The sequence below is a fragment of the Electrona antarctica genome (genome assembly GCF_951216825.1).
Source record: "Electrona antarctica genome assembly, chromosome: 15".
Classification (NCBI taxonomy): domain Eukaryota; kingdom Metazoa; phylum Chordata; class Actinopteri; order Myctophiformes; family Myctophidae; genus Electrona; species Electrona antarctica.
This window is the reverse complement of record NC_136796.1, coordinates 38035604-38048077: the sequence shown is the minus strand read 5'-3', so window position 1 is coordinate 38048077 and position 12474 is coordinate 38035604. Positions and strand designations below refer to the sequence as shown.

At 44.3% G+C, this 12474-nt stretch overlaps 1 protein-coding gene across 1 annotated transcript in view; it reads right to left on the bottom strand.

Annotated features, from left to right (window-relative positions):
- The window catches only part of LOC306937796 (serine/threonine-protein phosphatase 6 regulatory ankyrin repeat subunit A-like), a 33208-nt gene extending 23924 nt beyond the window's left edge, over positions 1-9284 (bottom strand). Inside the window, exons 1-6 of the mRNA XM_079521748.1 lie at positions 9208-9284; positions 6799-6869; positions 4054-4254; positions 3144-3231; positions 988-1130; positions 80-187 (exon numbers count right to left, since the gene is read on the bottom strand). Coding sequence (XP_079377874.1) covers positions 80-187; positions 988-1130; positions 3144-3231 — 339 coding nt within the window. The 5' untranslated portion in view covers positions 4054-4254; positions 6799-6869; positions 9208-9284. The remainder of the gene's footprint in view (positions 1-79; positions 188-987; positions 1131-3143; positions 3232-4053; positions 4255-6798; positions 6870-9207) is intronic.
- Between the last annotated feature and the right edge of the window lie 3190 nt (positions 9285-12474).

The window sequence follows — 12474 nt, the reverse complement described above, 5'->3', positions numbered from 1 at the left end:
ATGTGACAAACTAAAATGGAAACTATTACAAAGTAAAGTAAAGCTAACAATCGAAATGATGTGCCATCAACACCGTTACCTGGTTGACGCTAGCTCCAGCCTCGAGGAGTTCATTGACCACCACGTCTTGCCCGTTGTAACACGCCACATGGAGCGCTGTGTTACCGTAGCCGTTCGCCACGTTGATCTGCACACACACACACACACACACACACCACACACACACACACACACACACACACACACACACACACACACACACACACACACACACACACAAGACAAGCAGTGGTGAGAAGTAACCAAGGGCCTTTACTTAAAGGTTTCATGAAATCCATTGTTATTTAGTTTTAGTTTTTCTTTTAGGTTTTTATGGCCTCAATTACACCCACACAACCTGAACTTTGAACATTCAGTGGATTTTCTGTGGTCTTGGGTTTTCTCTGTGTGTTCTGAAGCCTGTTGAGCTGCAATGAAAACAGGCAAAATCCCTCAACAGTGATATGACATCTGCTGGCAAATTGTTATGTCATATATGGGATTTGTGGACTCTTACCTCACAGTACACAGGCAAATCAGAGCACTTGTCTGAGCCAGAAAACCCAAGACCACAGAAAATCTACTGAATGTTAAAAAATGTTGGAAAAAAAACATCACCAGACCTTTAATTACTGCACATACGTTTTTTGAGGTTTTTCTACTTATGTCCAATTTCCAATCGTGAAAACGTGGCGCAAGCTTTCATATATATATGCTTTCAGAGTGAATGCTTTTAACTCAAATCTTTGCTTCTGGGGGGTCCCTGGAACTACATATTTTCAGATGGGGGTCCGCAGCCAAATTCAGATAATTCTGGGGGTCCTTGACGTGAAGACGTTGAGACACTATGATCTGTGTGTGTATGTATGTGCGTGCGTGCGTGCGTGCGTGCGTGCGTGCGTGCGTGCGTGCGTGCGTGCGTGCGTGCGTGCGTGCGTGCGTTCTGACCTGGACACCCAGGCCCAGCAGGTAGCGCACCGTGCTGTTCATGCCACTGGAGGCAGCGGCGTGCAGCGGCGTGTACATCTTCTTATCCCTGCAGTCCACCTCCGCTCCGCCGGACACCAGCAGCTTCACCACCTCCAGGTGACCTGAGGCCGTTTCACACACATTTATACAACAACGTCATTCATTTTATTCACGCCATGAAGGTTCGGAGAGCACTTGCCTGGAAAGCCTTGCATGGGATGAGGAGAGTGTGGAAATCAGACATGGGACCATTCTGGGCGGGAACCCCTTTTGGTGTTAACATTATGTTACACTTTAGCTATTGAAAAATAGCAGATCTACAAGGTCATACGAGCTTGTAGGTCTGCTATTTTTGAAAAATCGGCGCAAATCGGCGAACGTTTTTAACTCAAATCTTTGCTTCTGGGGGGTCCCTGGAACAACATATTTACAGATGAGGGTCCGCAGCCAAATACAGATAATTCTGGGGGTCCTGACATGAAAAAGGTTGGGCACCACTGACATAGAAAGATAGGATTTTCAGAAAACGGTCATGATTTAGAAGAAATGTATCAATTCTTTTTTTTGTCAAAATGGGTTATGGGAAATTGAGTCCCTATCGTTTACAATGGAGAAACTGCCAGAGGAGGAAGCCGTGCGCTTCCCGGTCTGTTGATTTCAGCTGTTACAAATCTAAACATGCAAACATGACCCGCTTAAATTACTTCAGCCTATAAATTAGTGGCTTAATGACTAGGAATACAATTTCATTGTCTTTTTTTTTTTGTATTTGCATTTAAGTTCATAAAGTTAACCATAAGTATAACTAAATGCAAATTTGAAAGTAAATACAAAAATATACTTTTCAGGATTCCAATTAAAAAATAGTGAAAAAATAATCATTCAGGATAGAAATTTAGCAAAATAGCAGATCTACAAGCAGTACGACACATTTTGAGCTTGTAGTATTTTTGATACGACAGTATATCAATGTGGAAATATAGTGTCTGTCTCCATGGTCAAAGTTGCCCACCCCTAAACTAGTTACTGTAATAGATTGCTTCATCGCTGTCTGCTTGAACTGCTATATTAAGCGTAATGCAATATGATGATATTATGATATCGTTATGGGTCACACTGAGCAGTTACTGGACACCTGTGTGTAAATGGTGAACATGCAGACTGGACTGGTCATCTTTCTCCTCGAGGGAACGCACAACCAGTGTTGATTTTGTCGACTAAAACTAAGACTAAGACCTTTTTCCACTGACGAAAACTATGGAAACTAAATGAAAACTAAGCTACGATGACTAAAAACTAAGACTAAATATATTGACAATTTCGTCAACAAATAAAAAGTAGACTAAAATGTTAGGAAGGGACTAGTGGACAAGAGATCCACTATAAGTCATTTTACAATTAGTTGCATGCTGAAAATAAACAATCTACAAGCTCACAACGTGGGCTTATAGATCAGCTATTTTCATTATGCCGGCTTCAAGGCCCGCCAAAATACATTTTGCTCGACTAAATTAACTGTAGATTTAGTCGACTAAAATCGTATGATATTTAGTCGAGTAAAACTAGACTAACGCTAAAACATTCTTTCCAGGTGACTAAAATGTGACTGAAACTAAATAAACTATTGAAGAGACTATGACCAAAACTAAAATAAAAATTTGCTGCCAAAAACAAAACTGGTGGGAAGAGCAGTGCGGCTGCGGGTTGCACTGATGAAAACAGCATTATCATTTCAACAGATCTCTGAGGAACTGCCACACAGTTCTTATGTAGTACCAGCAGCTTGTGTGTACTTATGCTTTAAGTGTTCATAAAAGATTGCTACTTCCATACGGCCAAAGGAGAAAGACGGCCACCATCATGCAAGTTGAAATGGACACAAGCGGCATAGTGGGGCCTCGCCACTGAACACGGCTTTGCAATTTGTGCAGCTTCTTTAAAGGACCCTGCACACAAGTAACTTCCTATTCATAGGTGAGGTTTGCAGGGAGACCACGTTACTTTTAGTCAGTAGTCTTGTATTTTCCTATTAAGACAGTTAAAGGGTTACTACTTGATGCCCTCTCTAGCACATTAGCATTCATTCATCCACGACATTTCCTGAGCGTAAGGTTTGCAATGTGTGAGATTCTCACCCATGTATGCTGCCCAGTGAATGGCTCTCCTGTCCTTCTTATCAAATGCATTGATGTTGGCTCCTCTGGACAACAGCAGTCTTACCATCTAAAGCACACACACAGAGAGGAAGAGATAGAGAGAGAGAGAGAGAGAGAGAGAGAGAGAGAGAGATTAATTGGGAATATCCTGACGCATGGCTGAGAACGGTCAGAAAGAAAGCCAAACATGTCAAGATGTCTCAGAAGATGTCATGTTGGTGAGATATCGTCTTGAATTTGCAAGCTCAGTCGGGTGCCCTTATAAAATCAAATACACCGAGAACATTGAGAAGGTTCAGAGAAGACAATACTAAATGAATACCAGGTTTGAAAGAATACCAGGAAAGGTTAACACACTTACAGTTACCACAGTTAGTACGGCGTGTAGGAGGCACAGAGTAGATTGCAGGGTTGCACGCATGAATTTGCTGAATGTCACAATTTTAAAGGTGTGTGTGTGTGTGTGTGTGTGTTGAGTCTGGCGAGGAGGATTTAATCCTGCGCCAAAAAACAAGTACAGAAACTAGGCCTATTAGACAGAGACGTATATTAGGGAAGCTCCGATCAGGATTTTTGGGACCGATCCCGATCAATTATCTCATGATTGGCCGATACCGATCTCGTGCGTAAGGGGCAAATTTGAATATTTCCAAAATTATTATACATGTCAAAACCCACGTCAAAACTGTTCCTGTGTGTGGGCTCAGTGGACCAGTCCAGTCTGGCAGTGTGCCACGGGTTCAACTCCCGATCCCGACGGCCTTTACTGCACGTCACCCCCCCCCCCTCCCCATTTCCTGTCAGCCTACTGTCTGTCCCTCTATAAAAAAATAAAGGCGAAAGCCACAAAAGAACCATTAAAAATAAAAAGCACAGGAAACTGACCAACCTCGGTGTGTCCACTGAAGGCGGCGTGGTGCAGGGCGGTGCGACCGGCCCGGTCAGACACGTTGACGTTGCTGAGCAAGCGGACCAGGGCCTCGGCACAGCCCACCGCCTTGTTACTGGCGGCCACGTGGAGCGGGGTCTGCCAGTTCTTGTCACGGGCATTCACGTCGGCATTGTGTTTCAGCAGCACGGACACCGCATCCTGCACACACACAACATCATCATCAGAACTTTTATTTAAACTCGAGTACAATTGAGGGGCAGGTCCTAATTTGTCAATGTAGCCGAATACAGAATACACAAAATCAGCAATATACAACAAACAGCCCCCGTAAAATATGTGTGTGTGTGTGTGTGTGTGTGTGTGTGTGTGTGTGTGTGTGTGTGTGTGTGTGTGTGTGTGTGTGTGTGTGTGTGTGTGTGTGTGTGTGTGTTAGGCTTGCGTAACAGTGACACTTGGTTGTGAAAACAAACCAAACACTATTTTTGTGCTCGGACAGACCCACCCAGGGACCCAGGGACACACATAGCTCCTTAACACAATCACAATTACGATAAAGTCGCTCGATAATCCCTCGCATTCATATTTTAAACGAGAGGCATGTTGAAGTCAGAAATGAAGAGCTTAGTATATCCATCTGGTCAAAACCATGGAGAGCTCCCTTTAGATTAGGAGATACGAGCCTTTCTTTCTGAGCGGTAAACAGGGAAGTGAACGGCAGCGCGCATGCACGAACAGCAAGGAGTATGGTGCAGAAGGAGAGGCCAACCCAAAAAATAAAAAATAAAAATCTCTCGTTTGATATGAATGAAAATTGCGCTAGGACGTGTGTGTACACGTCCACGCAATCCATCGGTTGGATTAGCTAGGGCGGCTCCACACGGTCTAAACGGGTTAATGAAGTGGTTGCACCACTTAAAAAACAACATTGTTACACGTTATATACTTTACACTTGGTGTTAGGAAACCGAGTAGCGTGTGGAAGATCAGATCAATAAACACAAACAGCCACAACAGCTTGCCATGGTATGGGGCGGTATCTCTCTCACAGGCAAGACAGAACTTGTTATGATTGAAGGCAATCTCTCAATGCAGTGAGATATTGGGATGAGATTTTGGAGTCAGTGGCGATCCCATTATCTTCAGAATCAGGGACCCAACGCCATCCTCCAGGAGGATTACAATGCTCGCCCCCCACAGAGCCAGGATCATCACACAGTACCTCCAGAACTTGGGAGTGGAGAGGATGGAATGGCCTGCCGTGAGTCCAGAGTCTCCAGACCTCAACCCAATTGATCACTTGTGGGATCAGTGTGGGTGTGCTGTACGTGCTAGAGTGACCAACAGAACCACGTTGGCCGACTTGCAAAAAATCCTGGTTGAGGAATGGGTTTCCATCCCACAGCAAAATGTGGCTAGGTCGGTGACCAGCATGAGGAGGAGCCAAGGTGTTGTGGCTGTGTATGGATCTTCCACATGCTACTGAGTTCCCTAACACGGAGTGTAATATTAATAAAGTGGCCAATATTGTGTTGTTTTTTGAGGGGCGCAGAGCCCCTCCTATACACAGGTTTAATGTTTGTCTTTAGTTCAATGTTGGTTGACAATGAAGGGAAAATTTACGTCATAAGGTGCCTCATTACGTCATATTGTCTCTTTATTGTTAATGGCGTTTAATGTTTGTGTTGGCACTGTTTGTTTTACATCACCATTACATCACCTAATCAACATGAGTTAGACTTTAATATATTAGCGCCCCTCACTTCACACGGGTGTGAATTTTCCACATTACTGTGGGAGTGCAATCATCCAATCCACTGAGCAACTCAAAGCAAGGGTGAATTCCAACCATTTGCCATTTTGGCAAATGTTTTGGGGGCAGTACCCAGTACCAACACGTTTAGCTGTGTTGCTCATTGCACGAATGCCTGGTCTTTACAAGCTGTACCTCATCGTAAAGGTGACCAATCAACGATAAAAACGATATAAAATACACCACCAATTGGTATTATTAAAGGGGAGTAATAATCGACCAAAGTTACGTTTCCGAACTTGTTGTGAGGAGCACAGATCCGCCAGTCTGACCGACTTGCCTCTCCGTACGTGCATCACTCCCTCGGGTCGTTGCTGATACGCACATTGTAGTTTCATTTCAAGCCCCTCGTTCGGCAGTTCGAGATATACGCCACAGCTGATGCATTTCAAATCAACAGCGTTGAACCATTTCTTGTTGAAATCAGGCATCCCTTTGGGGTTTTTATTGTCATCTATCCACAAACCGGGTAAACAAGCAGTAACATTGGAATGGAAGGTATTCTATTTCATAGCTGTGGTATATGGTTATTGTGCCATGGCTATCAACCAATCAGATTTGAGCTGCACATTTTTTTATGACACCGTATAACACATTACTGTTGTACAAAGTCTATCCCCATAAACATGAAATTCCAAACTAGAACATTTTAGAGGCCATATTATTGAGACTAGCTAATAGAAATGTTTTCCCCTCCACATAGACCTTGTTTTAGTATTCTGTGTGTGTGTGTGTGTGTGTGTGTGTGTGTGTGTGTGTGTGTGTGTGTGTGTGTGTGTGTGTGTGTGTGTGTGTGTGTCTGTGTGTGTGTGTGTGTCTGTGTGTGTGTGTGTGTGTGTGTGTGTGTGTGTGTGTGTGTGTGTGTGTGTGTGTGTGTGTGTGTGTGTGTGTGTGTGTGCGCGTGCACCTGCGTGCGTGCGTTTGTGTTTTACCTCACTGCCAGAGGCAACAGCTCGGTGGAGAGGAGTCAGCCACTTGTTATCTTTGGCATTAACTCTGGCTCCTGGGTGTGGACAGTATGGAGAAAGACACAGAGAAGAGAGATTAGAGTGTGTGTGTGTGTGTGTGTGTGGGGGGGGGGGGGGTAGTCAGACAGAATACAAAGAATAGTATATTTAACTCAGATATCACATTGACTGGGGCAGAAAAATGTCAACTGCGATGTATATTGTTTTGGAGAGCGGTACGGAAATAAGGTTTGGAAAAGGCATGACTTCCCTTTAACCCAATTAGACCCGGGGACGATTCTACAAATGTCTTCTAAATCCCGACAGTTTTCTGAAAAACCTATGTTTCTATATCAGTGGTTCTCAAACTATTTCATGTCAAGGACCCCAGAATTATATGTACTGTATGGAGGGAGGGCGAAATCCATTTTACCGACACGACGGTCGGTAGTCCGACTAACGACCGACGCGGCGGTCGGCTGGAATGGATCTCGTCCTTACTGACTGTATGGCCGCGGACCCCCATCTGAAAATATGTTGTTCCAGTGCACCCCCCAGAAGCAAAGATTTCGTCGTAATGACTGATGTCACACTTGCTGAAAATAGCTGATCTACAAGCTCACAACGCGTCAGCATACAACCAAGTGTAAAATGACTTATACTGGATCTCTTGTCCACTATAGTCCCTTCCTAACATTTTAGTCTAGTTTTTATTTGTTGACAAAATTGTCAACATATTTAGTCTTAGCTTTAGTCATCATGCTTAGTTTTCATTTAATCCGTGAAAAAAGGTGGTCTACGAACATTTTTTGTCGACAAAATAAACACTAACATAATTAGAAGGATGTTCTTCTGGGACATGAGACCCCAACGAGACATCGGTGGCGGTGCCTGGTGGGTATGTAAATCTCCCATGATCCTTTTGTGGCACGTCTGTCGGGGGGCTAAAATAGTCCCCCGACACAGCACCTGTTGCTGCTCCTTCATGTTACCGAGGAATGTTAAACATGCTGTACACACACCACCACCACCACCACGTGTGTTGTGTGTTTCATGACAGCATGGCCTTTCTGTGAAGTCAGCTGATCAGGTTCAGGGAGGCGGAGTTTGGTAACCCCAGGAGAAAGGTAGCAGTTGCATCAGTAGTATTGCTGCTATTGCTTTTTTATCCACACATTTTTAACCAATTTTTTCACCCAGTGTCAATTATCTAATGTAATCCTGGGCGCTACACTTCCTCTGCCAACCTGGGGGGGGGGGGGGGGGGCAGCGGACTGACCTCATGCTTCCTTCTATGAGGAGTCCAAGCTGCTTCTTTTCACCTGACAGGGGGGGGGAGTTTCCCCGGCCGGACGTAGCGCTTGGAAGGAACACGTTATTCCGACCAGTTCCTTTCCCCTCCATCTGGCCAGGGTGAGGTAGTTTAGAGACCAGGATTACTGCATGTTTTTTGTGAGGGTACCTACCTACCCTAGGGGACACGGGGAGAACATGCAAACTCCACACAGAAAGGCCCTTTCGCCAACCCACAGCATCCCCAGCGGGAATCGAACCCAGGACCTTCTAGCTGTGAGGCTATTGCTTTTCATTGGCATACATGTAGTGTACATCACCCTCTCACGCCATCTGTATCTATTGATCTCATCGAAAATACCCATCTTTTTTCTGGTGACTGATATTGTCCTTCTAATACGTGAGGGGGGCTGTGGTTTTTTTATTTACAGGAAGGGGGCGGGGCAGCTACAATGAATATCAAATATCTAAATACTGAATCAAGTACCTTAAAAACTGTCTGGGGTGTTCACATAAGCCTGAGTAGACGATGAAATTATTATTTTTTTTTAAATATTTGTAAAGTGAAATGAATGGATGAATGAAATCCTTCCAACAGAAAAATAAAATAAAAATAAAAGGTATACTAGGATTTGGAGTGATGAATAAATGTGTTGATTTCATGGACTAATACTATGAGAAACAATGTTCGTTGACTACCTTTTTTCACTGACAAAAAATTATGGAAACTTGGATGGATGACTAAAAGCTAAGACCAAAAATATTGATAATTGTCAACAAATAACAACTAGTGGACAAGAGATCCCGCCAAAATAAATTTTAGTCGACTTAATCTGATATTTAGTCGACTAAAACTAGAGCAACACTAAAACATTCCGGGTGACTAAAACTAAATAAACTATTCAAGAGACTATGACTAAAACTAAAAAAAAAAAAAATCTAAATTTGCTGTCAAAATCAACACTACAATGCATGGATGGATGGATAGGATACGCTTCCAAAGTAGCACAATAAGAGGCGGGTATTAGGAGAGCTTCGATGGAAGGAATACATTAATGTAGGAACAGGTGTGTCAGGCTCACACCGTGCGTTGTCGTTTACCTGAGAGGATGAGCAGCTCAATGATCTCGGCGTCTCCCAGGTAGGCAGCGGCATGCAGGGGGGTCCGCTTCTCATTGTCCTGTTCATAGAGCGCACACACACACACACACACACACACACACACACACAAGATGCATACAAGGACACAAATATTTATAGGTCACGGTGCATTGGAGTTACACTTACAAAGTCATGTCGTGTGCTTTTCAAGGTGCAATAGGTATGTCACTCAGTACCCTATGGGTATAAGGAACAACAACGGCTGCCAAATATAGCAGAGACAACCCCAATACTTTCCCAGCCTTTACACACACCTTTGTTCATTCTCACAACCAACAACAGTACTCAATAGCTGCCACTGTACACACTGAATTTTAAATTTCATTGTTTTATTCTCTCACAATTTCACAAACGCGCGCACGCGCACGCTCACGCACACGCACACACACACACACACACACACACACACACACACACACACACACACACACACACACACACACACACACAAAGAAAAAAAAACAGAAAAAAGTGCTCTTTTTTCCGTCTTTCTAATTATCTGTTCGGCCCCAAAAACATTGTTTATTGATTGTCATGATTTGTCAGCTCGGCTGATGGCTTTGTCCGAGGCTTATACGGGTGTTTAAATAAATACGTTTCGAAACGTCTATGGGGAAAATTAATGGTGAATTCTCGTCCGGTGCCCTCGCAGGGGGCGGGACTGTGCCGCTCTATACGCACAAATACTCATTCACAATCACAAACATGGGAAAGAAAAAGAGCGGCTGTCAGTGGAATCAACCACACAATCAATAGGCCCCCCATGAAGGCACACACCGTACCAGGCCAGAGGAAACAGGACACCCAGAGAATCAAGGGGACACATTCCTTCCATCATCCCTTCATCTGTTCTCTCCCTCCTATCTTACACTTTCCATTCTCTATCATTATTATGGGGTTTTATTGTTATACTTGACCAGGGAAGTTGACAAATAGTCATACAGTAGGTGCTTGTCGACTATAAATCGATAAATCTGTACAATGCAATAAACAAGTCATTTCAGGTCAGCGAATTTGTGAACTGAACATTAGCTGATTTCACATACCTGCTGGAAACGGATTCATGTGTTATCACTGCATTAAATACACCTTATCAAGCGTTATCAAGACGTTAGAATATGGCCAGTATGGCCACACTGACGTTACTCTATAGACTGGTAGAATTAAAGGATCATACAGTATCTAGAGGAGAGTTTACAAGAGATGTGGTATTGTGGTCCCCCCCCCCCCCCCCAATCCCATTCTCTCATTGTACTGCAGTAGAGGGTAATCAAGCAGAGTGGGGATATAAACAATGTCATGTGAGCACTAACTCATCTGTGATTGGCCCAGGCCAATGTTGCTGACTCTGGGAAGATCAAGTGTGATGACCCCAGCATTATTATACAGAGAGAGAGAGAGAGAGAGAGAGAGAGAGAGAGAGAGAGAGAGAGAGAGAGAGAGAGAGAGAGAGAGAGAGAGAGAGAGAGAGACACACAGAGAGAGAGAGACAGAGAGAGAGAGAGAGAGAGACACACACACAGAGAGAGAGAGAGAGAGAGACTCAGAGACACAGAGAGAGAGAGAGACAGAGAGAGAGACAGAGAGAGAGACAGAGAGAGAGAGAGAGAGAGAGAGAGAGAGAGTCAGAGACACAGAGAGACAGAGAGAGAGAGACAGAGAGATAGACACAGAGAGACAGAGAGGGAGGGGGGGGGAGGGCTCCGTCACCTAGCCTACTTCCTCAAAATTAAGCGATGATGTGCAGCTTTGTCAGTGGCCTAATGCAGTGTGAGTGCACTGTGCTGTACAGTACAGTACTGTAGTGTCCTGTTGTACTAATCCCGCGTGTCCGTGTGTACCTTTGTCAACAGTCTCATAATGTCAAAAGTGTTTATTTATCGTCGGATTGTCACACAAACCATATTCCTCTCATGAGCACCGGATTGGGCAGTGGAATACTTTGTGATTCCAATGCACAGATAAAGAGACGTCGAAACACGTTCGGGAAACAAAATGTAGGCATTATGTAGGAATATAATGGGAGAAAGCTGTGTCTTTATCCACTTTAACCCTGACACACCCTTGTTTTGGGCACGTCCTTTTATAGGTGAATATTTGCATACGTTTGCATGCCTTTTCGATTCAATTTTGAAAATAGGGCTGGAGTGGTTAGGTTAAACACTAGCATGTGGCTAAGCAAGTCTGCACCATGTCTTGTGTTGTCCATGGTCCCTGGCCATGCTGGTCAGTTGTACGAGACAGAGAGCGATGTATAGGTAGGATGCTATCAGAAAGGCACTCTTACTCGGGTCAATAAGTCGTTGGGAGACCAGATCGATAGCAGGCTGATTGCTCAGCTCTTCGGTTCCGCTTAACCCATTTAGACTGCTTCTTTAGAAGTTGGTGCTCAACCTTTTCCATGTCAAGGACCTCCAAAATTATCTGTATTTGGCCGCAGACCCCCATCTGAAAATATGTTGTTCCAGGGACCCCCCCCCCAGAAGCAAAGATTTGAGTTAAACGAATATATACTATTCAAGGATTTGCGTCACATTTTCACAAAAAGCAGATCTACAAGCTCGTAGATCTGCTCGTAGAACCCCGTCAAATCTGAATCCTCCTCTCACCTCTTTTCAAGCTCATAGCGCGGCACGGAGTGCCGCTTGAAAAGAGGTGGGAGGGGGATTCAGATTTTACGGGGGCCAGTTTCGAATTGCAGCCGTCCGTAGGTGCCCTTTGAGAGCAGTTTTGAAGGAGTCAAGGGATTAGCATGTCTTAATGACGGTTGGTAGAGCGTTCCACATTTTGGTGGCATAGGAGCAAAATTAATTTAGGCCCTCGTTTGTGCCGAATCTGGGTTGCACATGGTTTGTTGAACTCCCTCTGGTGTTGTGGGTGTGTACTTTGTTGACATTAAGGAAGTATTTAGACAGGTACATGTGTATCTTGGTGGTGGTGTCCATTGCAAGATGCTGTGTACTCTGTCGTCAACCATAAGCCATTCCAGCCTGTCAAAGTGGGCAGGGGTGAGGTGGGTTCGGGGAGTGAGGCCAATTAGAAGCCTCATCAGTTTGTTTTGGGAAGTCTGGAGCCTTGTTTTAAGGGCCTTAGATATGCTGTGGTACCAGGAGGTGCATGCATAGTCGAAGAAACCTTGTACGAGGGCTCCTGTTAGGGACTTCAATGTGTTTTTGTTGACCAGTGAGGAGATCCTGTAAAGGAATC